General features: G+C 47.1%; 1 protein-coding gene across 2 annotated transcripts in view; it reads left to right on the top strand.

Annotated features, from left to right (window-relative positions):
- Window positions 1-25,495, top strand: part of LOC144149808 (hypoxia-inducible factor 1-alpha-like) — a 235,900-nt gene that overhangs the window by 94,836 nt on the left and 115,569 nt on the right. The window contains exons 1-3 of one of the 2 annotated variants that reach the window (XM_077681456.1): window positions 13,459-13,523; window positions 17,210-17,406; window positions 22,357-22,496. In XM_077681456.1, coding sequence (XP_077537582.1) covers window positions 13,474-13,523; window positions 17,210-17,406; window positions 22,357-22,496 — 387 coding nt within the window. In that variant the 5' untranslated portion in view covers window positions 13,459-13,473. Of the gene's footprint in view, window positions 1-13,458; window positions 13,524-17,209; window positions 17,407-22,356; window positions 22,497-25,495 lie in introns of those variants that run through there. The other variant, XM_077681457.1, reaches the window with a different exon arrangement.

The raw sequence follows: 25,495 nt of genomic DNA on the forward strand, positions 1-25,495 counted from the left end.
CCTTTCCCTCAGCCAATATTTTTTTTGGAAATACTGCCCATAATTCCTCGTCGGATTTCATTGTGTGTCGTCTGTATACCTCGGGCCGTGCCAGGAAGCGTTCTTGTGAGTGTGTGGCGCTCATCCGTGACGCTGTCTGCTGCTGGCTCGCTACCAAATAACAAAAAAGAAAAGCATTGACGGGAAACACTAATGGGGACTGCGTTTTTTTTTTTCACTGACGTTCGTGCACATTCGCTTTGAGAAACGACAGGGAGCAGTGTATACGCACTGCGCGTGTAACGTTTGCAAACGTTAGAAAGTACACAGGCTGAGCGCAGAGAGAGAGGAGAAATGAAGAGGCCAGACGAGCGCTAAATCTCAGCTAACTTTATTGGTGAGATCAGCGCATGTAAGCGGTTTTGCCCAATTGCGAACAGGATATTTATTTACTCTTGTACGCTTGCGGTTCAGTAAGGCAGATGGGCATCACCACCAACCGCTTTAAAAACACGATTCGAGAGACACCGCCCTTTCGTTATAGATCGATGGGTCTCGCTCACTCTCTCCTCCTCTCTCCTATTTTGTATGTAGAAAGCGGCTATAATTTAAATCGGGTATTCGAAAAGAACTGAGGCTATTTGGTTGCCTCACACTGCAACTGCCACGAGCGAGGAATGGCCGAAGTAAAGAAAGGCGCGAGTGGTAACATGTATATATTTCCGTGTCGCGCAGCGCTGTCTTGTAGCGTGTTCTCTTGTATACAGTCTACCATCAGTAAGTCACGTTTTCGCGCTAAAGGGACCCTGCAACACTTCTTTCAACTCTTAAAAAAACTTAAATGCTTGCAGAACGTAGACCAACCTCAACACACCCAGTACTTAGATTTGGGGGGTCGCAAAGTACCTCAGCCTGGAATTACTGATCTATGCCCATCAGATAACTTGTAAACTCGCTCAAAAGATTTTCCCCTCTTTCCCCGTATTGACGCTCTTCTACGGCTCGAATTACGTCACTAAGGCCATGTATAGCGGCTGTTGGCCGGTTTTCCTCTAGTTGCAGCAATGAACGCTTTTTCGATTGTAACCTAAAAAAAAACACAAAAAGAAAGCAGAAACGGGAGGCGTATCTGTTGCGACGAGCAAATCACGCAGTGCCCGCCGTGCTGGCGATAACTATAGCTTTCGCAGTGTTGCAGGGTCCCTTTAAGGGGCTTTGATGCATTTATTTATTTATTTATTTATTTATTTTACCCTCAGTGCATACAAGCATTGTAGAGGGGAGGGGCTCACATAAAAGCAAAAAAAAAAATGTCAAAAGCACGCGACAAGTGGTTAGGGATTGTACACACAAAAATATACAAGGTTAAAAAAAACCTAATAAAGCAAATGCAATAAACGCAGCCTTAAACGCAATCACACTCGGTATAAAAGAAAAGCAAATGGTAAGCGCACGTCATTCGCCGTTCAAGAACACAGTAACGTCGGATCGACACAAGCATACAATACATTAAAAAAGAAACAGTAAACAACGAAAAACGAAAAAGCACTCCTTACTTGAAAGTATTACACAAAAAAGAAAAAGAAAACTTGCAGCAAATTTGAATTTGACAATGCTTCCCGGAAATGGTCAGGGTTAGTAATGCAAGCTAATGAAGCAGGCGGGTGGTTCCACTCACGGCACGTTTTCGGCAAAAAAGAATGAGGGTAGGTGACAGTGTTTTGGTGCGCCATATATGACCGTACTCGAGTATACCCTGGCAAGTCACAATATCCTGTTGGCTCAGGACTTCGAAGTAGTTAAGCAAAATGCAGCTCTTCTTTATAGGAGGCGAAAACTCGCCGTTTGTTCACATTAGATGTGCATGCAGTCGACAGCGAAAGCTGTATCGACGGTCGCGCGGGGCGGGCGAAGTGTCCGGGGGCGCCGAATTCTTGTTCGCTTCGAAGCAGTGAGACATGCCGATTACTGGACATTTTGTAAGTTGCGATTCAGCTTAGCGTGGAAGGAAGCGCGCTTATCAGGTCTGAGGCCAGCCGCAAGCCGTACTCCATAGGCGCCTCGCTTTCTTGCTCGACGCGCTGGCTAACAGCCGAAGCAACCAATTAAGCTCTGCGTGAACTACATTAACAAGGGCTGTCTCCTCTCTCTAGAGGTATAGCGCCGCAATGGATTCCAACTTCTGTCAGTTTGCCGTCTTGTTAACTGCTCCCTCTCGCTTACTCACCCCCAAAACTGACGCCCGCATTTTTATTTTTTTCCTTTCTTTTTCTTGTAGCTGTTCTTCAATGTACGCGGCGTCGCTGCTAGCCGCTGCATCTTGGAATCAATTCAAGAAACCGAACGGTGACAGCTTGTTTTACACCGTGCGCTTAACTGTCTGCGCTTAACTAGTTCGACGGCGGCAAAAGACGCCCTTTTTATTGGACGGGTGGACGACCTCGGTCGCGCGAAAAACTGGCGTCGCCGTTTTCTTAGCGACAAAGTGACCCCTGCATGCACACTGTTCCGACTAGTGAAGTGCTAACCCGAAAAGGCACAGAAAAATGGCTTTTAATTTTCTATAACAAACAGCAAAAAGGTTAGTTGGTGGGTTTTTTTTTTTGTGTTTTTTTTAATCACAGAACCTTGCTCGTGTGTATACAGTGAGTGGTGTTCAGAAGTCTAGAAGAGCACTTCGAGGAGATCTCCAACGCCCCGTAACTAAGGTTAACGAAGGTTAACACGCAAAGTGGCGGTCGTGACGTCATGACGAGGAGATAGACTCGCTATTCATGGTCTGCGAATCAGCCCGTGATAGCTGGTCTTGACGTCATGGCTCTTGCAGTATATGGCGCAAAGTATAATAGACTCCCTGTACGTTTCAGCTGTCGCCTGTTTTGTCCACTGTGGGACCGGCATTAGGTATTGTTTGGGTATTACAGAAAAAAAAAAAAATCTGCCAGAGTCTCCAGTCTTCTTTGAACACAACCGTGCGTTTATTTATTTATTTTTTCCAAGAAGCGATTAATGGCTCGTCAAGCGATGCAGAAGAAAGCACGTAACGCTGCCTTTGCGCCATTCGCATACGTTGAACTTTATTGGCGCCCCGCTGGAGTCCGCGCGCAGCAAAAGCGAGCGGAGTGTAAACGAGAGTAAAGGTAGGTGTAGCGAGTCTGCCGCCGGATCGCATGCACTCTGATCAAGTTACTTAAAATGAGACTCCCCATTGTCCGTGGCATGCGAAAATTTTTAGACCTTTAATGTACGCGACCCCACAATATAGGCTGCTCTTGAAGCTGCTCTTTCGAAGCGACGCATATTTCGTTGCATCCGTATAGGGAGCAAAATGAGTGGCTGATTCGTTTTGATGATGTTTCATTCTATTAGTGTCAGCAGACGGCATATTTAAAAACAGCCCCCACGATACGTGTCAGGGACGTCTGTGGAACTTCATGAACTGCAGTGAAGTCGGGCAAGCCTTGCCATTGGCGCGCTCGTGCGATCGTCGTCAACGTAGAGCCAGACGAGGGCCTGCTCTACCGAAAGACGGTAGAGCAGGCCCTCAAGTAATGCACTTTAGTTTTATTCTATTGTGCATGTCAAGTGCCTGATTCATGGCGGGCTTATCTCTCGTTCTACATTCAGTAATTGGGTACCTACCTTTGCAACGAATGTCCTCTATAACGAATAAATTCTCGTTGCCCGTGCGATTTTGTTGTAGCGAGGTTCTATATGAATGTCCAATTTAACGAAGTGATGGGGACTCGCGGATTGTCACGAAACCGGGAACTTCGTACAATGGAGGAAACGATAAGCCTGCGGGGTGCTTGTGAGGGAGTAAGAATTTGTTTGTGAATTTAATAAAAAAGTTCAGTCGCGTTTTGTGAAGCTGAAGTTCATCTCTCTCTCTCTCTCTCTCTCTCTCTCTCTCTCTCTCTCTCTCTCTCTCTCTCTCTCTCTCTCTCCTCTCTCTCTCTCTCTCTCTCTCTCTCTCTCTCTCTCTCTCTCTCTCTCTCTCTCTCTCTCTCTCTCTCTCTCTCTCTCTCTCTCTCTCTCTCTCTCTCTCTCTCAGGGACGGATGACGACTTGTCCCGTGTTCTGTAGTCGCCGTCTGGTGACCTGGGCTGGGAGGAACAATGGGCGAGCAACTGCCGCTGTGAGCGTATTGCAGCTGGGGGAAAAATTGTCAACAAGCTTCGGGGATGAACACGCGCTCACGATAACTAAAATAAAATACGGTAAAAACCCTGTTGACGCGTTCTCCAGAAGGCCGCGAAGAAAAGCATGTTCTTCTGGAAAAGAGTGAAAAAAAAAAAAAAAGAAATACACACAGGACAACCGAAGAATAGACAAGGCTAGCGGTAGTCCTGTTTATTCATTGTGAGTCCTGTGTGTATTTTTCACTCTCGTTTTTATGAAGACTCGCCAAAGCTCTGCAAAACATTGTCCGAGAAAACGTATTATGCGAACAAATATGAAAGGTGAAAAGTTATAGCGTGACTGCAGCACAACGTAGGATCATGAAAGCGCAATAACCAAGAAAGCATCAGCAGAGTTTTACTCTAGTACAGAAGTGCTTCACGCTTAAAGCTGTAGATGGCGGGCGGGCGCGTACGCGCTTTGACCAACGCCATTACGTCGATTTTAAAGACGATAGCCTATCTCAAACGCGAAAACTTTTGTCTGTCTGTCTGGCTGTATGTCCGTCCGTCCGTCCGTCCGTCCGTCCCCACTCCCTCAAATCAGCCTTCCGGTCAAAAGTCGAAACACTTCGCTGAAAAGGAGCACATATATAGCAGAATTGTTCGAATTCCTGAGACTAGCGTGGTTGGTCGTACATGACCCCATCGTTTAGGACAAAGAAAACCTCAGTGATATTTGATGCAAAAAGTAAGCACTTAACCGGCAGTCCCCGCTTTCTTTTAGTTAGGAATACCCGTTGGGCTGGTTTTTACGATACCAAGTGCAAAAACGACGCGTTATAAGGGACGCTGAAAGGCTCCAGCGCGTGCGAGGTGAAAGCACGAACAGTCCCGCTTGTGTTGTTGCAGGCAGAAAAAAAAAGAGAAAAAGATGCGCACTGTCCCAACAGATGGCGCGCGAGAAGTGCGAAGGCGGGAAAATTGCATGAAACAAACCCCCATTTAATCCATCCCGAGAACAGCGAGAGCGGACGAGCAGGGCGGAAAAGGAGTTGCGCGGTAGAAACGGCAGACGGCGATCGTTTTCCGACGACGTTGGCTCTGAAGCAAGCAGATACGCTGCCAGTTTTTATAGGACTTAGTACCATCTAAGACGCTCGCTCGTTCTCGCGTATACGCGCCAAAACTAGCTACGCGCCAATATATATACTTGCGTGTAGCTCGCATTTTAGGGGCGAAGCCACTTCGGGGCTGGGGCTGTTGGCGTCTCCTGTCGTCGTCGTAATCGTCGTTCGTGTCATGTAGTCACGGTACTAAAACACAGGGCAACTCGTTTACGCTCACGCTGGAACGTGTCGCGTACTAAAAAAACGCCGGGACACTCGTTTACGCCTCGCGCTCGAGAGCTTCGTGCTTCAAAGACAAGAGACTTTTACAGCAATGCTGTATACCTCTACCCCCCCCCCCCCCCCCCCCCCAATGGTTTCATCGCCGTTAACAAAAACGCCAAGGCGTGAGGAATGCACTTATACACTGCATGCTTGGCTCCTCCCCAGGTTTCACGTTAGGGGAGATGGCCCGGATTTTTTTTTTTCTGTTTATTCACCAATATCGGCCACCGTACTTACCTGGTTATGTCGTAATAGAATAAACGCGGTAGGGGCTAGCGTCCTAAAATAGTTGGCCGTTTTTAACACGTCTTGAAACAGCGGTACCATCTGTCGCTCTAAAAACATCGCCTCCCATGGACCGGGGCCAAGTATTTTGCTTCGGCGGCATTTCCCGCACTCCAAACCGAGAAGGCGCGAAAGCAAACGAAGTAAGGTGCCGATCGCATCTACGTTTAGGTTCTAAAATGCCAGACGCGATAGCTTTACTTCGTCGTCGAGGAGCGTTTTGGAATGGAGTCGCAGTATCCATGCTCTAGGCCGCCGCGGCCCGGTGACTACTGGACGAAGAAGCCCTCTCAAGGCTGGGAACGAAGAAACGAACAATTATACTTTAGCTTCCACCCGAACAAAGTTTCCTCCTCCCATTACTCCCTACTAGAGACGTATAGTTTTGACGATTGTATTGTCTGAATAATAAGGAGCGCCAACAGAAGTTGCCGTGTGCGTCATCACCGCAGCCGGATGTTACTCCGCGCGGCGCAAGTAGTGAGTTACTGGGAATATTTTAAACATGGCATGAGCCTTTCTCGTGATTTTTTTTAACTTAGTGTGCTTATGAACTACCGCAGCGACGACAAACAAACTACGCGAGGAAAGGCAGACGTTATCATGCATTCATATCATCGCCTTTCAAAACGCGCGCGCCCGTTGACATCCGGGTTCGTCGCTTAGGCGGAGTGACACCGCACATGAGCTATTGCCGTTCTTAACCATCTTAACTTGCTCCCGAGTGTAGCCATAACTGTGCGGAATTCGCCTGCAGCGCACACGCAACGTGACAGCATCGTTACCGTTCATTGACGGCTGCATGTCAGAGCGCGTCATGGTGTACTAAAAACTCCGCCGAAACTGTGTATACCGGTTCGCCCAAACCAGAGTATTTATGCAACGAACCTGCAGCGATTACGAGGTTTATGCCCTTCTTGATGATGCGAGCTCGTGACTAGGCGTAGTCTTTTTCGTATTCTCGTGCTGTCTGCTTCCTGTCTTGGAAACTCGTTAGCATCTGGAAGACGAATTCTCTCCAAGTATTCGTCTGGTTTTTTCCCAGGGCCGCTGAAGCCTAGCGCTCCGACTGCCATAAGGTGTGACACAGGACGCCCCCCAGACGGCACTTTTCTTTATTTTCTTTGTTTCTTTTCCCGCAGTTTTCGTCGCTCGTGTTCTGTACGTTTGACGCATATCCCGCGTTCTGAGATTAGCATTGCTAACCCGCGCTGCTGCGTCGCGACCTCGATGCGAGGCCGAGGCAAGAAAAGGCGAAGATGTAACTTAACCTTCCGAGGAAAGCGTTGCCCAGTCGTCGGCGCGACGTCTTCGCCCTGCGCAGATATTTCCGCCGGACCTCTCCGGGGCCCGTCGTGACGGTTTTTTTTTTTTTTTTGTGCGGGTTTTTACCACCGCGCAATGCTTCACAGTATTTCACGCTTTCGTTGCTGACGCTGATATATATTGTACCGGGAGATAACCAAATTTTAAGAAACCGCAGGGCGGAAGGTAGCCTAAGGGATGTTATAGCGGCGTGCAGCAGAAATGACTTATGTCATGTTAAACGTCGAGGGGGAGGGGGGGATTCAAATTTTGGGGGTTTAACTCCTCGCCGAAGCTAGAACTGGGCTCTAGCTTAACTTTAGATTAATTCTAGATTAACTCCTAAGGCATCTCGTCCGAATGGGCTATCGCCATTTGTACTAAAGGAGTCATCATCACCAGCCTATCTACACCCACTGCAGGGCAAAGGCCTCTTCCACTGATCTCCAATTACCCCGGTCCTGTGCTAACTGCGACCAATTTATCCCCGCAAACTTCTTGATCTCATCTGCCCATCTAACTTTCTGCCGCCCCCTGCAATGCTTGCCTTCTCTAGGGATCCACTCTGTTACCCTTTATGACCAACGGTTATCTTGCCTTCGTATTACATGTCCTTCCCACGTCCATTTCTTCTTTTTAATTTCTACTAATATGTCCTTAACACGCGTTTGTTCCCTGACCAACTCCGCTCTCTTCTTGTCCCTTAATGTTACACCTATCATCTTCCGCTCCATTGCCCGCTGAGTCGTTCTCAATTTAATTTGAACCCTCTTAGTGAGCCTCGAAGTTTCTGCCCCGTAGGTGAGTACCGGTAAGATGCAGCTGTCATACACTTTCTTCTTCAGGGACAATGGTAGGCTGCCATTCATTATCTGAGAATGTCTGCCGTATGCACTCCACCCCATTCTTATCCTTCTAATTATCTCTGCCTCGTGGTTGGGATCCGGGGTCACAACTTGGCCTTAGTAGATATATTCGCTTACCACTTCCACTGCCTCGCCACCTATCTCAAACCTCTGTGCTGTCCTGAGGTTATTGATCATTATGTTGGTTTTCTGCATATTAATTTTCAGGCCCACGGTCCTACTCTGTTGGTCCAGTGTGGAAAGCATGCTTTGCAATTCGTCCCCCGAGTTACTTAGCAAGGCAACGTCATTAGCAAATCTGAGGTTACTCAGGTATTCTCCATTAACCCTTACTCCCACCTGTTCCCAATCTAACGTTCTGAATACTTCTTGTAAACATGCTGTGAATAACATTGGAGAGATTGTGTCTCCTTGTCTGAAGCCCTTCCTTATAGGTATTTTACTGCTCTCCTTATGGAGGATGATGGTAGCTGTGGACGCATTGTAGATATTCTCTAGTATTTTTACATAATGGTCATCTATCCCCTGGTTCCGTAATGCCTGAATGACTGCCTGAATGACCGAGTCAAATGCTTTCTCATAATCTATGAAGGCTATATATAGGGGTTCAGTATACTCAGCGCACTTCTCTATCACCTGATTGATCGTGTGAATATGGTTCATTGTTGAATAACTTTTACTGAACCCTGCTTGTTCTTTAGGTAGACTGAAATGTAAGGCTGCAGAAATTCTGTTAGCGATTACCTTGGTAAGTATATACCTTGTAGACGACTGACAGTAAGCTGATCGGCCTGTAATTTTTCAAGTCCTTCATGTCGCCTTTCTTACAGATTAGGATGATGTTCGCGTTCTTCCAAGATTCCGGTACACTTGCGGTAATAAGGCATTGCGTATGCAGGTTTGCCAGTTTTTCAAGTACAATTTCTCCGCCATCCTTGAAGAGGTCCGCTATTATCTGATCCTCACCAGGTGCTTTGCCCCTTTTCATTTCTTTCAAAGCCTTCCTTACTTCTTCGGTCGTTAATGGTGGGATGTCTATCTCCTCTGAACTACTTTCTCGTTCGGCATTATCCTGTATGTCCCGGCTTCTGTACAGATCCCTATACGTCTCGAGCGCGGCCTGTAGGGGCGCCACTGAAATCCCCCTAGCGGCCCGTTTCGAAAGCAGGCGCGGGAGTCCCCGGCCCGCTCCCCCCTGTCGCCGTTGCTTTTGGGGCTCGTTCAAGACATCGATTTACCGTTTGTCCGCGTTCGAAATACCGAATAACGTGGAGCAGGCACTCTGTTTGCAAGCCTGGTGTGTTCACGAGAGTATAAACGTTTATGACGCGATCTTAGAAAGATCTATATGAGCGCCGGGCGTGTGTCACAGGCCGGCGTCCCGAAGCCAGAATTTGCATGCAGATTTCAATTCCGCTGCCCTGAAATTTAGTGGCAGTGTCTCCGTAAGCAGTGTTTCCTCCGATGTTCATGTTGCGGCCTTACACACTATGATGTAAATCGACTTTGTGCACTACAAAATCCAGCGGAGCACTCATACCTGACAGCACGCAAGTTACGCCTGCCAATATCACATATCAGATATTGGTCAGTACCCTGAACAAGCCAATGCGGCGTAAATTTCGCAAACATTGTACCAAAGACGTACGATGGATAATGCAAAATTACACTCCGGAGTCAGCACACGACGGCAAATTTAATGCTGGGTCGTCTTGACCCGAGGTGAGCGCTCGCTAAGATTCATCTGTTACATTTATCTTCCACGAGAAGCGCGAAGATGGGCTTATAGAGTAATCCGCGTCCGCGACCAAACTCTTCTTCGAAACATCGTCGTATGACACTGGGAGACTGCAGAATCTAGCATACACCGAAATCAGAGACCCTTATCAGATACGACACTCTTCCAACGAGCCCGTGTGTACGAGATTTCGGCGCACGTTAAGGATCTCCAGGTGGTCAAAATTAATCCGGAGCCCTCCACTACGGCGTGCCTCATCGTCTCCGTTGCGTCGGCGCGTTAAAGCCTGCAATCAATCAATCAATCAATCAATCAATCAATCAATCAATCAATCAATCAATCAATCAATCAATCAATCAATCAATCAATCAATCAATCAATCAACTCTTTCAACGACACCTCGTATTTCTTGTGAACTGCTTACCCTGTATTCTTCAAAAAATGCGTCCGCCGAATGATTAGCCGTTCGTTGAAGGCGAAAAACAAACGAAAAGTGAACACGCAGCTTGTGTGTGTGATTAATAAAACGTTCATTTGTTGATTACGCTCCGCATTTGTAAACAACGACAGTTGAGCGCCCTCCTCCCCCCCCCCCCCCCCCTGTCTAGCGAAATATCAGTGCATTTCGCATCTAGTTGGTCTGATGAATACTACCTTGCTCAAACAAACGTCTTTAGCATTTCAGAAGCTGCACTCGGTTTTTTTTTATTCCCGTACGACTATTCTATTTATTGCTCCTGACTTGCGGACCATTCATTTTCCCGTGGTCATTAACATATACCTTGGTTCTTACCATAAGGCATGAGTGGGCAAATATCTGACAATGCACAGCCTTTGAGTGTACTTAACATTTTCGCGTGGCTTATATTCCCATAAAAGGTACAAGTTTTTGTACGCTGTTGGGTTATCACATCCCCGAAACATATTTTTCTACGACGTACATATTCGAAGCAAAGCCGCATTTCTTGTCTGCGCTGCAAAACGAACCAACCTCTTACGGTGCCAATATCAGGTCTAAACAATAAATAGAATTCACTTGTGCTGACGTGTTCGAAGGTGACAGCGGTGATATGCCGCTGCCGTCGCCGACGCCCGCAAGAGCGGCCAAGAAGCGCGCAGAACCGCCTCCCCGGGTAGCTCTTGTTGGCGTTCGAGCGCTCTACCAAGACGCCGCTGTTTTTTTTTAAGCGCCCTAAACGTGCAGTTAGCTTACAGACGTCACCTTAACAAGTTGTTTAGTGCGCGGAAAGGCAAAGAGAAGCGAAAGAGAACCAAAACACTGCATGACCACCTATCAGCCACGCAGCGCTAATCCCGCAAACGCCGCGGAGAAGCGGCGGCAGGCGGCGCAGCGATCGCGAATCTCGAGGCGTATAGAACTCCCCGGCTACTGTGACTATTTTATCCCTATTTGTGATGACATTGCCTTGCTTGTCTTTGCCATGGAGTGCCATGGAGAAAGGAGTGCCATGACGTTATTGCAATGTATTTAGCTATTATTTACAAAAGGTCACTTGAGTTAGGCATTGTTCCCAAAGACTGGAAATTTGCAAATGTGACGTCTTTTTTTAAGTCCGAAGATAGAAAAAATGTGAAAAATTATAGACCGATTTTTTTACTTCAATTTGCTGTAAACTCTTAGAATATATTATATATAGTGCAGTATTTCAATACCTCAACTCCATCAACTACCTTACACTTTCTCAGCATGGCTTTCGCAGTGGAGTTTCATGCAATACTCAATTGGTAGAATTTCAGCATTACATATTACAGGCCCTCGACAATAATACGCAAGTAAATGTAATCTTTCTAGATTTTAGAAAGGCTTTTGATACCGTACCTCATAATCTTCTGGACAATAAACTTGCATCTCTGAATATTAACCGTAAAATTTACGCTTGGGTACGTAACTACCTGGACGGCCGCGAGCAATGTGTGGTTTTGAATAGTCATAAATCTAGCTCTATTGCGGTGAGTTCTGGCGTACCCCAAGGTAGCGTACTAGGACCATTTTTGTTCTTAATTTATATAAATGATATAACAGAAATCATTACGTTCGAAATTAAATTATTTGCTGACGACTGTGTTATTTATAGGCAGATAAATTCACTAAGCGACACATACGCGCTGCAAAAAGACCTAGAAACGGTATGAACCTAAATATCGAGAAATGTAATCACCTCCGGTTTGCACGAAAATAAGCTATAACCCAAGCAAGTTATAAAATTGAAGATACGATAATCACTGCCGTGACGGAGTACAAATAGTGAGGTGTATACTTAACTCAGTCACTCAAGTGGATTAAACATGTAGAGTACATAGTTACAAAGGCCAGTAGAATGTTATATTTTATCTGTAGAAACTTTAATGATGCACCCAGAGAAGTGAAAGAAACACTTGATTATGTGTGTGTAGTGTGGGACCCACACCAAGAGTACATTATAGAAAGATTAGAAAAGCTGCAAAAGCAGGCAGCGCGTTTTGTTACCAACAAGTACGGCCCTTTTGCTAGCATCTCGGCGATTAAAGCTACCCTGAACTGGGAACCACTGCAGTCCAGACGTAAAAAGTTAAGGTTAAAATTTTTCCCCTGCAAATTTACTACAATCGCACCGGTATCGACAAAAAACAGTATCTCCTCGAGCCAAACTACATATCACTGCGTCATGATAATCCACAAAAAGTGCTAGAGTATTCCCACAGAACAAATGTTTTTGCAAATTCTTTTTTTTCCAAGAACAATACGTCACTGGAATATGTTGTCAGAGGAATTGGTTAGCCTACAAAACAACGATCCTTTTTTCTCCCGTTTATGATCAATGTGGTGTTCGTTTTTTTTAACCAATATGAATAAGTGCTTTTTGAAAAGTGTATACGGATGTATAAATGTATTTGTCTACTCTGTTCTGTACATGTTGCATGTCCCCCCTACAAAAATGCCCTCGTGGCGATGTAGGTATCTTGTAAATAATAATAATAATAATAATAATAAGGACATGCACATGGGCTTCTAATGTGCGCCGAAATATCTACACACTAACGTTTTCGCTTTTCGTCTCCAAATCTGAAAAGCGGCCACCGCAGCTGGTATCGAACTCGCGTCCTCGGTACGTGGAGGGATCGATTGAATCGCGTTTTTCTTGTCACTAAATACGATAGTATGCCTAACTCCACCGCAAAACGTGCCCGTGCGTACGTCACAAAACACCGCGGCCGCAACATTCTACCGATCTTTTTGGGTGGCGTACCAGCGCTGGCCCAAAAGAATTTGGGAAACCAGGATTGAGTTAGAGCGGGCTCGGGCTCGATCCGGATCGACTCAATCGCGATTGAGAGTGCCCGTGTGACAGGGCATGCATCTTCTGCTCGAGAAATTTATTTGCAACTCCGTAAGCGGTTTCCCTTTCCCATCTGCCTGATTGTACAAGTTGAGTTAAAACAGCACCAAGCGTGGTCTCGATTAATTTCGCTAGGTGCTACGACGAAAAAGGGACATGAATTCGTGTACGGGACGATGCGCAATCTTGAAACTGTTTCACATCCTGGCCACTTCGCGTGCGTTTTGTAGCCATAACGAAGCGCAATGCAAGCTGATGCAGTACTCGTCCTTTTGAAAACGCCGCGCACGTACGGTATACATGTGTCGACGCATATATTTGTGCGACGTTGTTGTGGAGCTAGGGTCCACGTACGTGATTTCCTGCGTTTTGCACTGCTGAACCCTCTTTCGGCGGCCTGTTCTCGTCAGTATGCAGTAGAACCTCGTCAGTGACGGCACGCGAAAAATGCTACGCGAAGAATGGTGGTACGGCCTTGCTGTTTACGATAAACTTTGGTGGTATGTGAACTTTGAGTTTTTACATGACTGACCATTCTAACTTTTTACTTTTGACCATAAACTGCGACTTGAACGGACAGTAACTCACCTCAAGAGGGGGGGGAGAGCGAGAGAGAACGGCCATTTTTTGTGGAGTTCTGTATGAATGCGTGGAGTTTGCTGAAAGGGCTTTTTTTGTGGGTGCAGAATTCGACAACGCGAGAGTTCACTCTGTCGCGGCCGTTGGCGTTGGGATCAGGAGTGAACGGCGCACTCGAGTGTGTGCCGACGGAGATCACGTGATCCGCAACAGAGAGAGAGAGAGAGAGAGATTGGTGTCCCCCTCAGGGCGCGTAACTCACTGCGAAGGAAGCGACAAAAGGTGCCGGGGCCTTGCGGTTCCACTTGCCGAGAGGGGAGAAGGGAATGGCCTTTCAGGACTCAATTCACGGCGAGTTAGGCGCCCTCAGTGGGCGAACTGTTGACTACAAAGTAGCCTCCACAGTGCTGCACTTAGCTTGTGGAATGAACTATAGTTGTGAGCAGGGGATTAGGACCGGGGGAAAGGTGCGGAGGACGCCGCGTGCCGGCCTTCATCGTAACAGTAATTGGGGGGGATATATGCGCTGATATGCTCCCAAAATGAAATACAGGTGAGCTTCTTACCCCGGGCCTGTTTGGAAGTGCACATCCATATTAGACATTGCTGTTACTTTGCACTAGAATAAGCTGGCACATTGCCCTCTGCTTACTGGTTTGAAATTCAGCTTGGCGCCGTCTGGATGCCAAAACAAGCATTTAGGTTTTAACTTGTAAGGATGAACAAAAGAGTGGAGTCCTGCAAGGCTATAGAGTCTGCACTATTCATAAAACATCAGGGCAATCGGACTTCATATAGAAAGAGGGGGAGGGAGTGGCATAAATAACTGCGGGATCTGGCTTTTAGAAACTGCGCACGATAGGCCAAAGGCATGTCTCTCCAGTGTTGAAATAACAAGAAAAAGGAAAAAGAGAGGAAAAACACACATGTAGCGCCACACATTTTTATTCTCGTTTTATTTTTTACTTGTGCTACCTTTGCAGAGATCTTTTAATGGCTGTCGTCATGCCACCACAATTTCTTGTGAAATATGTGGGCAAATCTCACTCTTTATCTTTTCTTTCTTGCCGAAAAACACAAGGGAAGGAAAATACCCAAATCTTCCTTCAGTTTTACTGGCAGACGATGTTGCCTGCATTAGTTTGATGCAAGCCCCACCCTGTGATTGTCGCTGTATACAGTAAAAGACACCGGACAACCGAATTGGTTCATTACGACACGGCTTCACCCATGTGCCGTAACAGCCAACCAAATACAATAAGAGGCCACGTTGTTTATTTGCTCTGTGATGAGCGCCCATCCCAGGTGTAATCGCTCAGGTATTTGCGCGAAGCAGCAGGGGGCCAGGGCGAGCCCTTGAGGGGCGCCTGTGGTCATTTCTCTAGATGTCGCGGGCAGTGGAAGAGGAGAGACGGTCATAATTGGATCCCCCTCCCACCTTTTGATCTGAACCTGCCATTTCCGAGGGGGGAGAGTGGACTCGCAGAACCAGTTTTAAACGCATTCACCCCCTCTCCCCTCCCCCTCTCCTTCCCCCCTAAGCTCCGGTGGGGGGCTGGCATTCGCCTCCTGTCTACGCAATCTCAGCCCTGCCTCTGTGGTCTCTGTTGTGTGTCTTTTTGTTTCCTGGCTGGTCGGTCCATTCATTCTTGAATTGCAGATTAAATTCGCAGCCTGTGGAAGAAGGAGAAAGGAGAGAAAAACAAGGACGTTGGCGGGAGACGTGTCTTGCGAGCCTTATGTGAGGCGAGGAGGGAAACGAGAAGTGGTGGGTGTGGGTGAGGAAGTGAGAAACACGGAGGATTCCCTCGGAGCAGCCGCATTTCTAACGAACCTGGCCGGCAAGATCTGCAGCCAAGCCGTGTCTTCTTCTTGTGGCCGGTTTTGGCTGGCTTAGCAATAATCACACTCGCAATTTTCGGGCCGGTGGTGTGACTCTGATGACTTCTCTTTCTTTCGTTTTTTCTTTTTTGACGAGGGGCAACGACAGATGTAAGAGTACGTGTCTAATAAATCGGTGACACACAGGGGTCATCTTTTTCCCATGGGGAGGGGTGTTACAAAAGTAAGAAATTGCAGGGTAAAAGATGAAAGGCTTTTCTAGGCGTGTGCGCCGAGATTAGTGGAAACTCGTAACCTTGTGTTATGCAAGACCTTGAAGGTGCATGGAGCTGCTAAGTGGGGCTTTAGAACATTTTTCTTTCTGCGAGAGGGCATCGTCACTGAGCGGTCGTTTTGAATTTCATCTCTGTGAGGTTCATGTGTTCGTTCATTGCAGCTGTCTGCTGTGAGGCATAATTGTGCATTACAAGGTACAGCACTCACTCTTAAATATTGCGAAAAAAATTACCGAAAGTCTGTAGGAGTGGTGAACAGCCACATGTGGGAGAAAAACTTTAACCTCAAGCGGTACCATCTTTTACAATCTGTCCGGAACTTAAAACTCTTCTAAGCCGGCCTCTTGTCTCCTTGTACGATGGTGCGAATTCTGAAACAAGCAAAGTTGCGCCACTCTGTTCGCACTTCGCAGAACTGCGAAAGAGATCCGCAATCGGCGCGAAATGAGAATGGCACGCTTCCAAACTGCAGTCGCCTCACGTCCCGAGGTCTTTTGGGGGAAAAAAAAATGCGAACCCGTGTGAACACGGCACCTTTGTGTGGGCTTTCGCAGTAGAGCCTCTTGCAGCATTGGGCAAGGGGTGGCAATTTGTCACTGTCGGATCGGATCGGCTTAGAGCGGCCAGCCGTATAGATACTGAGCCGGGCGGCTTCACGGCAGTGCCCTCGTTTGGCCCTCCACATGTGTACAGTGCGACTGCGAAGGGGGAAAAAAATGAAGAAAAGCCCGTTCCAGTTTGTTGCAGTGTTAAGAGGGAGATATTGGGAGGAGGCCCTCTTTTGATAACTCAATCCTTTACGCCCCAGATGCTGTTTAGAAAGCGCGGCTGGCAGCAGGCTCTCCCAATTCCAAGGCTCGCTTGCTCTGGTTTCTTTGTGAGCACTGCTTATCTGTGGCCGGTTCTCAGCGGGGGGAAACTTAGTCAGCCCTGAGTGTCCTTGCTGTAATGATCGTTTGCTGAGAAGACGGCTGGGCTATGCGGCACCGAGATCGGGTGTCGTTTGCGGTCTTTAGCCGCAACACTTGGTGAGGCATTTTGAGTGCTCCTCTGTTAGCTGTCTGCTTGGTGTTGCAAATTTTTGTCTTTGTCCAGCTTTAATCTGCGAGGCTGTCTTTAGATTTTGTTAGTCAGCTCAGCTTAGTGACAGCTCGTCAATCGTATGGGTCTCTCGGGGCATGGATTATTGAAAATTAGTTCATAGAGAGCTGGTTATGTTGGGAATCTCACCTGAGACGACTACCTACGTTTACATTTGGGGACGTTGCTGGGTTCTTAAGCATTAAACATTAATGAATATACTCCGTGCAAGTTCTACGTCATAACTCTCATCATCATGACGGCGATTCCAGCGATGACAAAACGATGATGATGTTAATGATTCACCAATCTGCGAAGCGGAGCGATTGGTGGAATTGCACGGGGCATGGAACCGTGCTCTTTGATGCTAACGAAGCTTCTTTCCTTTCCCTTCTCTCGTTTCGCAGCAAAAATTCAGAAAAACGGAAAGAGAAGTCCCGGGATGCGGCCAGGTGTCGGCGCAGCAAGGAGTCGGAGATCTTCACGGAGCTGTCCAAGCAGCTGCCGCTGCCGGAGAACGTGGCCGGACAGCTGGACAAGGCCTCCGTGATGCGCCTGGCCATCAGCTACCTGCGCCTGCGCGAGATCCTGGAACCCATGACCAGTGAGTGCACTGGAGCAGCGGGCCTTCTCACTCGAGGGTGCGGTCGCGTGCGTGCCATGCTTGGAAAGTGATATTCCATTCCAAGATGGGTAATACAAGCCTGGAACTTCTGGTGTGGTGTGAGGCGTTAATCAAACGTGTTTATATGCCACACCGCACCTCTAGACCGATCTAAAAGATACCAAACGACTTTATCTATGAAGAGAATGTGCAGAACTGATGGAAGTGCAGGTCGAAGTCGATAGGGGTTAGATGATGGGAACAAAGATTGGTCCAGTAGCTGGGGCAATGTGTTTGGTTACTAATCCATGACCGAAATTCGATGTCTTATTTCACATGAGGCTCTGAACTACTGAAAATGCACAATAACTGTAAAAGGTTGGTGTTCTTTGTCAGCCTGTTAAGCTGGCTTCTCCTGCAGTGTTGTCTCTTAAGTCAGGCAGTCGATATGCATACATGCATATACAGATTGAGTAACATATACCCGCAGGGTGAAACAGCTAATCAAATAAATAAGTTAGCCCAATGAATTACACACGCCGTATCAGCAATTTCAATCAACGGCGTCACCTGACTGAAATCTGGAGCACCCCTGTGAGGTAATCCTGCCAGCATGCCTTCAATTCGCTACGTGCCCACTGTCAAGAACACACCTTCAGAGAGTGGGATAGCCAAAGCCTGCAAAATAGTGAATCAAGCAAATATAGATCCAGTGAATGAATTCATGAACAATTCTAGTTAGGTCGTCACTTTCAATCAATAATTACCACACCCGGTGCTGATGTTCACAACTTCAATGCACGGTTGCTGCTTCAAGATCAGCTTTGAGATTGAGATATTTGTTTTTCCACTGGAGTTGTCCTTTTGCTGAACCTTACGGCAGGAAACCCCGAGCTACTGAGTGCTGCGAAAACCGGCAGAAAAGCAAGATATTTTTCTGCGTGTCGCATTAGGGGATTAGGGACAGCTCCATCTTTTAGTGGCAGCCGTTTGGAGGCAGTGATAGCACTGTCAAAAGATTAGCCCCGTGCCACTTCTTATCTCTATCCCCTAAGCCGGGTAGAGCGTAAAAGGTGGGAAACGCTTTTGCGAGAGGAGGCTTCTTCAACTGGATGACATAATGGAGGCCGGGATATTCCACCAAAGAGGTGCTTCTCTGTCTAAGTGATCCGATAATGGCAGCTCTGGTGATAGCGGCGCTTTTCTCTATCTTTGCTTTCAAAGCTTGTTTTGAGGCCTTTCCAGGATTCGAGGGTTCCCAGACTGTCTGGAGGTTATAGGCAAGGGCCTGACGTGGTGTTGGAAAACTTTGGTGCCATTCCTTTGTTTAACTCCCCTATCACAGTTACGTTGCTGCTTCATATGCTTGTCTTTGTAATGCAGAAGCCATTTTCACCTGCTTTTAGCTGATTTAACTTGTTCTTCATGGCGTATTTCAGTCGGTTGAGCGACACTAGCTGCTTTTCTGTTTTGTATGTCAAGTGTTTTACTAGCTCATTCATTGCTAGCTGGAGCTCTTGGTGTAATAGTTTGCCATGCCAAAGGCTCTGCTTAGCTCCCTGCTAAAATATTGTTGTCAGCAAAAAAAAGTCAGTAAGAGGACACGAAAGTTAGTGACCAATGTTCTCTAATTACCACAACAGATTCAAGACTATAATGTGAAGGCCATGTTCTGAGTTTTTTCAGTCGATTTGCATTCGTGCGGCAGCTGCAATGTATCCACAGTGCTTTTAAAGACGATAGTCTTTCTTGGGCTACTTAAACCCAGAAATTTTGGTCTGTCTGTTTGTCTGTCTGTCTGTCGGTCTGTCTGTGACTCGATTCAGCCACCTGGCCTAAGTGAAACGAAGCCTGCGCACTAGTCTTACATACTCGCAGCCAAATCTAAACATGCAAGTCTGGTTTATATGTTCATACGTTTCAACATTGTTGAAAAAGAACAAGACATTATGCAAATATAAGACAGAAAATTAATACACCAGAGATATTTACAGCATTCCTTTATAAAAAATTTCATAGATGCTTGGTTTTTGTGAAATGAAATACTACAGTCATAGCAGAAAAAAAAACTCACACTCTCGTCTGCTGTCGCCCGCGTCACTATAGCTCCTGGCGGCATTTCAAGAAATCAAGAGGCGACAGTTACAAAAGGTTCCACTAGATAGGTTTCACGTTCTGCTTGGAACGCACGTAGACTAGGGCAACACAGTTCTATAAATGTTCAAGTAGGGCGCCTCGATTCACGCCCGTCTCCGCCGTACAGCAGCGCTGGCATCGAGGCACCTGGCCTGGAGCAGTGGAACGCGGTAAAGTTAAATTGACTTGAGCAAACCTTTAGCGTGTTTACCTTGGGAGGAGCGCGACGGAAGCGGAACAACACGAGAGGTGAGCGGGGAAGCGAAGGAAGGCATTTACTTGGCAAATGTCAACGAAAGACTATCGCCTTTTGTCGACATTTGCAACGAAAGGAGCAGATATGCGGCCCATTCTTTTTCTTCTCGACAGCATGGCATATAAGGGAAGGCTGAAGGTTTCTCCCAAAAGGTTAGAAAAAAGGTTATACAAGGTAAACTACTCAGAGCGGTTGTAAATAATGGTTTGGGAAATTAACTTCTGCACACCAATGAATACCAACTCTTAACTACTGTTCAGCCCCATCAGGAAAAGGAAATCACTTCATTATATCTGAACATAAAATGTATGCATGCAAATGGCGATTGGAAGCAAAGATTTGTTCTTTAGAGCCGGGATTTCGTTAAAACCAGGTTTGCTATAAGTGGGCTATACTGTACCCGTGACAGGCTTGGATGAAGGGATGAGTTCGGTGTGTATGGTCTTTTTGGCATTACCACTCAAGAGAGCCTATGAATCACGTGACGACCTCAGGATCAGTGTGACATAAGCTATATAGTAGAGTGTAATATCATAATCCAGGAGTGGTACTTAAGCTGTGTTCTCGAGATTTCAACACAAGCCTTTCTGCGATTGCCTTTTGCCAATAGGTGTGAGGTTGATAGCGACACTCGTATCGCGCAGCCGTCGGCCTTCACACCTCTGTACCGAGTCAACACACGCACTGACCTGGGCTTGCGGTGTTGTGCCTTCTTTCCCCTCCTCCCCCCTCTCCTGTCTCTGTTGACCGTTCAGGCTACCACGTGCAAAAATGATTGTGAGGAGCACCTTATCTTTCCCCCCTCCCCTCTCCCCCATACTGTCTGGGGGATGTTTTCGGGCAAACATTGTCACCCAATAGTGAGGTCGGGGGTAAGGGCCCCTAATGGGGCACTTATGGTGCATCAGACTGTGTGCTCAGGGCGACCCGAAGCGTGATTACTCGAACCACATAATCTTTTTTGTCTGTCGGGAAGCGAAAATATGCGGGTGACTTGGAGGCTGTTGCGGTCGCGAGTGATAGGTGGAGATAAATTGGCCAGTTGCGCGGTGGAAAAATTCCTGCGGAGGGGAGATGTTGTGTCAGCAGATCTTTACATCACTTTAATGATAAGAGCATAGAAATTACATCAGTGGACCATCCAGACGACAGAAAAATGGGATGAAAAGTTGTGGAAGGAAGAGAGGTCATTGGCAGGATATGTGTGGATGCAACATACCGTGCCAAAACACAACAGGGTCAAATGTAAGCACAGAAACCAAGTTCTTCAAAAAAAAAAAAAAAGAATTGTCTGTGAAGTTTTCCTCCTAGTTTTCGATATTTGAAGAAGGGTGGAGGCAGGTGTTGGAAAGGCGTTCTGAACTTGATTGACCCCTTACTGCTGTAGACCCATATGCATGCCTGTCAGACCTATAAATGTTGGCCGAGTAACAAGAACGTACTACAGCTATGCATTGTGGGTGTCATGGCTTCTCGAATCACGCCATCAACATTTCCCCCTTCTTTAGGTGCCCATTCGTGCAGAGGACAGCAGTAAGGCACTCAGTGCAGTTGATTCGGTCAAACTTGGTAGGGCATAACACTGTTCCCCCTTGCACTACCAATCCAAAAAAGAATTGTTGACATTCCCAAGCAAAAATTGTCAAATTGTGCGTAAATATTGTCTCCAAGGGCTCAATTTCGCACATACCCCTCTGCTTATGTTTCCATTTGGTGCCCACGGCCCTAGGAACAATGTTATAAAAAGCTTCGAGGTCTTTTATCATATCTCACGTCATCATTTCAGGGATCATGGCGTATCTTACAACAAACAAATTGACAGAATTCCAGGCCACCAAGTTATGCTTATTCATTAAAGGAGTAGTGCCACGAAATTTCAAAGCTCAGATAACTATGTAAAATGCTTCCTTCTTATCAGGAGATATCTCCCAGCAAGTTTCAAGAGTAAGCATTCAGTAAAACATTTTTTAAATGCATTTTAGTCTCTGTCCGCACAAGAAAGCCCAGAGCGGGGAGACATGACATCATCTGCTCCTTGCCCCAAACTGCCGACGTCGGCTCTCCCGTGATGTAGCCGACGTGCCGGCTGCGGTTGGCACGTGCTGCTACACCATGTATATCACGTCATGGTTTTGGGACTGACATCATGCTGCCTGGGCGCGTGGGGATGGCGAAGACCTCCGCCGGTCTGGGTGCACGCGTGCGCTCGCTCGCGCGCGCATCCAGACCATCAGCGGTGCAACAAGAATGGTGACGTCACGTGCACCTTCCTGTCATGGCGGCCGCTCGGTGTTCGTTTTGTCAAAACCGATACTGACACGAATAAACGACGCCGTAAATGATTGTTTGCACTGCGATCGACTGTCTAATAGGCCATTAGTGGGCTAATAGGCACCCATAGCAACGAAAAAAACGAAACACAAAAATTTCGTGTCAGTACTCCTTAACAAAAAAAAAAAAAAAAAAAAAGAGTCGTCTGTCTAATTTGCTTAAAGTTCGGCACAGCGAGTGTGTGTGGTATGCTGCTTTATTCCGCGCTTCTTTATCGCGTTGTGCAGAGGATGCCAAGACTGGGAACTGCAGCCCGTACGACTCGTCTGTCCTGGAGGCCCTGGATGCCGTCTTGCTGGTCCTGTCCGCGGAGGGGGAGATCGTCTTCCTCTCGGGCAACGTGGGACGTCACCTGGGTCTCAACCAGGTGAGGGCACCCTGGTGTCTGCGTCTGTTTCGTAAACCGTCCACTTCGAGCATGTTCAGGGCTTTTGAAGCGGACACACGAACTTGCGAAGGTCATGCTCCCTAATGCGTGGCTTAGAAGAGACGCTTTTGGTATGGCTGTAAGCTCGTGATTCCGTCCTTGGTCAGTAAAGCGTAATGGAGAGATTGCAGAATATAAAATTGCAGAAACTCCCAAGCAGGAAACGTTGAATAAAGGCTTGAGCCACTCTGGTGGCTTCCCTGTACACACATGCATTGCTGCAAATTATTTTTCAACCACCACGTGATATCCTACCAGGAAGGCCCAAGGGCCTTTTCTTAACAATCTCCTCAAGCGGCCATGTATATCTGTGAAGCCCTGTGCACAGAGCCCCTTTAAAGTTGGCTTCACTACTGTACACAAATGCATTGCTTGGAAGGCAGTCTTTTCAGGAGCAGTATGAGAGGTTTGACATCAGTCTGAATGCCCTAGCTCCTTTTATTAACAGCGTTTCTGTATACGGTGAAAGTGCGACAGATCAGGTGTTAGAGACGGGCAGACAGGTGTTCCCTTTGGGTCCACGTCGAAATGCTGAAGCATTTGAAACAACATGACAGGCGAGGCTGTGGGATATGACTGCCGTGTTGTGATTCCGGTGAAGGGCGAGGTGGAGTCACCTGGCTGTTAATCAGGACGGCCCTACGTCTTTGTTCATTGGCTGCACTCTCAACTCCCCTGTCCCCTTCTGTGCCTGTGAATTCAGCAAGGCTGCCTGCTCGTTGCGGGCTGACGTACTCGGGCTCTTGTATCGTATGTAGTCAAACTTGTGTGCCTTGCAAAGCTTCTAGGGCTAGAAAATGTGAGCGTGATGACTAGGTGGTTGGTCTCACACAACCGTGAGAGTACTCGTCGCAAGTTTGCAAAGTCACTCAACACAAGTTTAATTCAATTTCATTCAGTTTGGTTTATTCTAACATCAAAGTTCTTCGGAGGCACACACAAGGAAAGCCGTACAAAGGCTCGACAGAGGTCGATGCCCCCTAAATGGCATATAGTGAGTGAAGGTTTACGGGACGTATGTGTAATATGTCAACAACACAGCAAGTGCCATATCTTCACGTACAGAAATCCAGCAGAGCAACAGTATCACTTGATTTGCATAACAAACGAAAAACAATATATAGCAGTCTGAATAGTGACAAATTAGCAGTGAAAAAAAATTGTGCCTACCAGTGAGTCGATCGCTAGAAGGAGTACTCATTACACCCTACTGAGAAATGTTTCAAGCTGCGTCAGTTCTCTGCACTCCAAGTAAATGCCCTGTCGAGAGCAACCAATCACGTGGCAGGGGCTTCCGGGTTGGGTCAAGCGGTCTCGATTGTGATTTATGCGCAGGGTGCGGTTGCAACCGGTTTGTGCTGTCGCCATTCCCCCTATCTCTGCCCGTCATTTGGCATCGCGGTTATTCTGAGATGCAGAGGGGGAGGTGCTGTGTTTATCAGGGAGCGCGTGTGTTTGCCTCCGACAGTGTTTGCATAAGCTGGCCGCGCTTCCGAGAACGCCCGGCCGTTGTGCATTTCCAGGAAAAGGCAAGGGCCTCTCCGAGATACGGACTGTCTGGTGCATGGGCCAATGGCCTCGATAGATAAGCCCTGGGTCTGTTATGCATGTTACACGAAGCGGTTGGGCTGTCACCGGTTCGTGCCGGGTCGCATCGCTTCCGCCCTGCCACATTTGCATTAACTAGAGCGTGTCCAACTGATACGAGTGATTGCGCTGCGAACTACTTACCATAGCTGCCATTTTGAGCTGTACAAGGTGATAGCTTTCTGTCCTTTGGTAGTATGCTCTACATTATGATGTGTGTGCCCACTTTTTGCTGGTGTGGTCACTTATCTAGGAGACTGGCTCAGTGGGGACACCTCTCAAAAACTGCTTAGCGGTTCCTTGAAGAAGTCATTAGGGAGCACTGTTGCTGTTTGCGTAGCTACAAATAGCTTGGGTATCAGCTCCAGTTTGCAGCTGATGCCACCTCCCCCACCAACCTTCAAGCTAGGCCAAAGAGTGGGTGTCTTGTTGCATATCTTGCTTGCACGTAATAGTGGTTGGAACATAGTTTTATCTCTTTTCTATGTCTCTTCGTGTATCTGCCTCCAACCCCAACCCCGTTGCTCACCCGCACAAAGAAATAGGCCTGTCAGTGCAATTACTTCTTTTTTGTTGCAACCTCAGAATTGTTAAAAACTGCAGCATTCCCTGGCGTGACAACAATGAATTCCATCTAATTAATTTGAAGGGAAGAGCATGCTGGGGAAGCCTTGTCACTAAGAGTATGAGGAAGTTAATGTAGTTCATCGTGGGGTAGGGTTTTGCTATGTCATGCAGTACAGTGAGCAACACCCTTGTCTATAACACTCAGTTCAACTTGAACTGGTTACCTCTCAAAACTGCAGACTCAAACTTGTCACAAAAAACGTTGAGGTCAAAATATATGGTCAAGACTTCAGAATGACACTATAGTTTTCTTCAGATGTTTTTCGGCCGAGGCAAGATAGCGCTATAATTACGAAACCTGTGTTATGGACAAGGGTGTTGCCCTCTGTACAAGATGTGTTGTATGTGCTGCCAGTAAACTGGTAGAGAGTGGTGACCTTATTAATGCCTGAGGTAGGTTTTAAAGGGGTGACGTCTTGAATAATCCCCCCCGCCCTCCACCCTTCTTAGCTATTAGCCAAGATGTGTTGTCTCCTTCCAGCATCTTTGGTCACCTGGACTACTGAGTTGTGGCTCCGGTGTGGATCTGAGCAGAACAGTCTCCCATTGTGCTGTAGTCGTAATATTGTATCTTCTAAGTGCACAAATATCAGCATTGCTATTGTTGTCAGTTGTATTTTTTAGAGCTCATGGCAGGACGATATGATGTGCTGTGGATCTGCTCTGCGTCTTCACAGAGTACAGAGGTCTGATTGAAAGTCTGGATAGTAACGGTTGAAAGAAAC

This window comes from Haemaphysalis longicornis, unplaced genomic scaffold (genome assembly GCF_048455015.1).
Source record: "Haemaphysalis longicornis isolate Haplotype H1 unplaced genomic scaffold, Haemaphysalis longicornis Haplotype H1 scaffold_8, whole genome shotgun sequence".
In the NCBI taxonomy this organism is placed as follows: Eukaryota; Metazoa; Arthropoda; class Arachnida; order Ixodida; family Ixodidae; genus Haemaphysalis; species Haemaphysalis longicornis.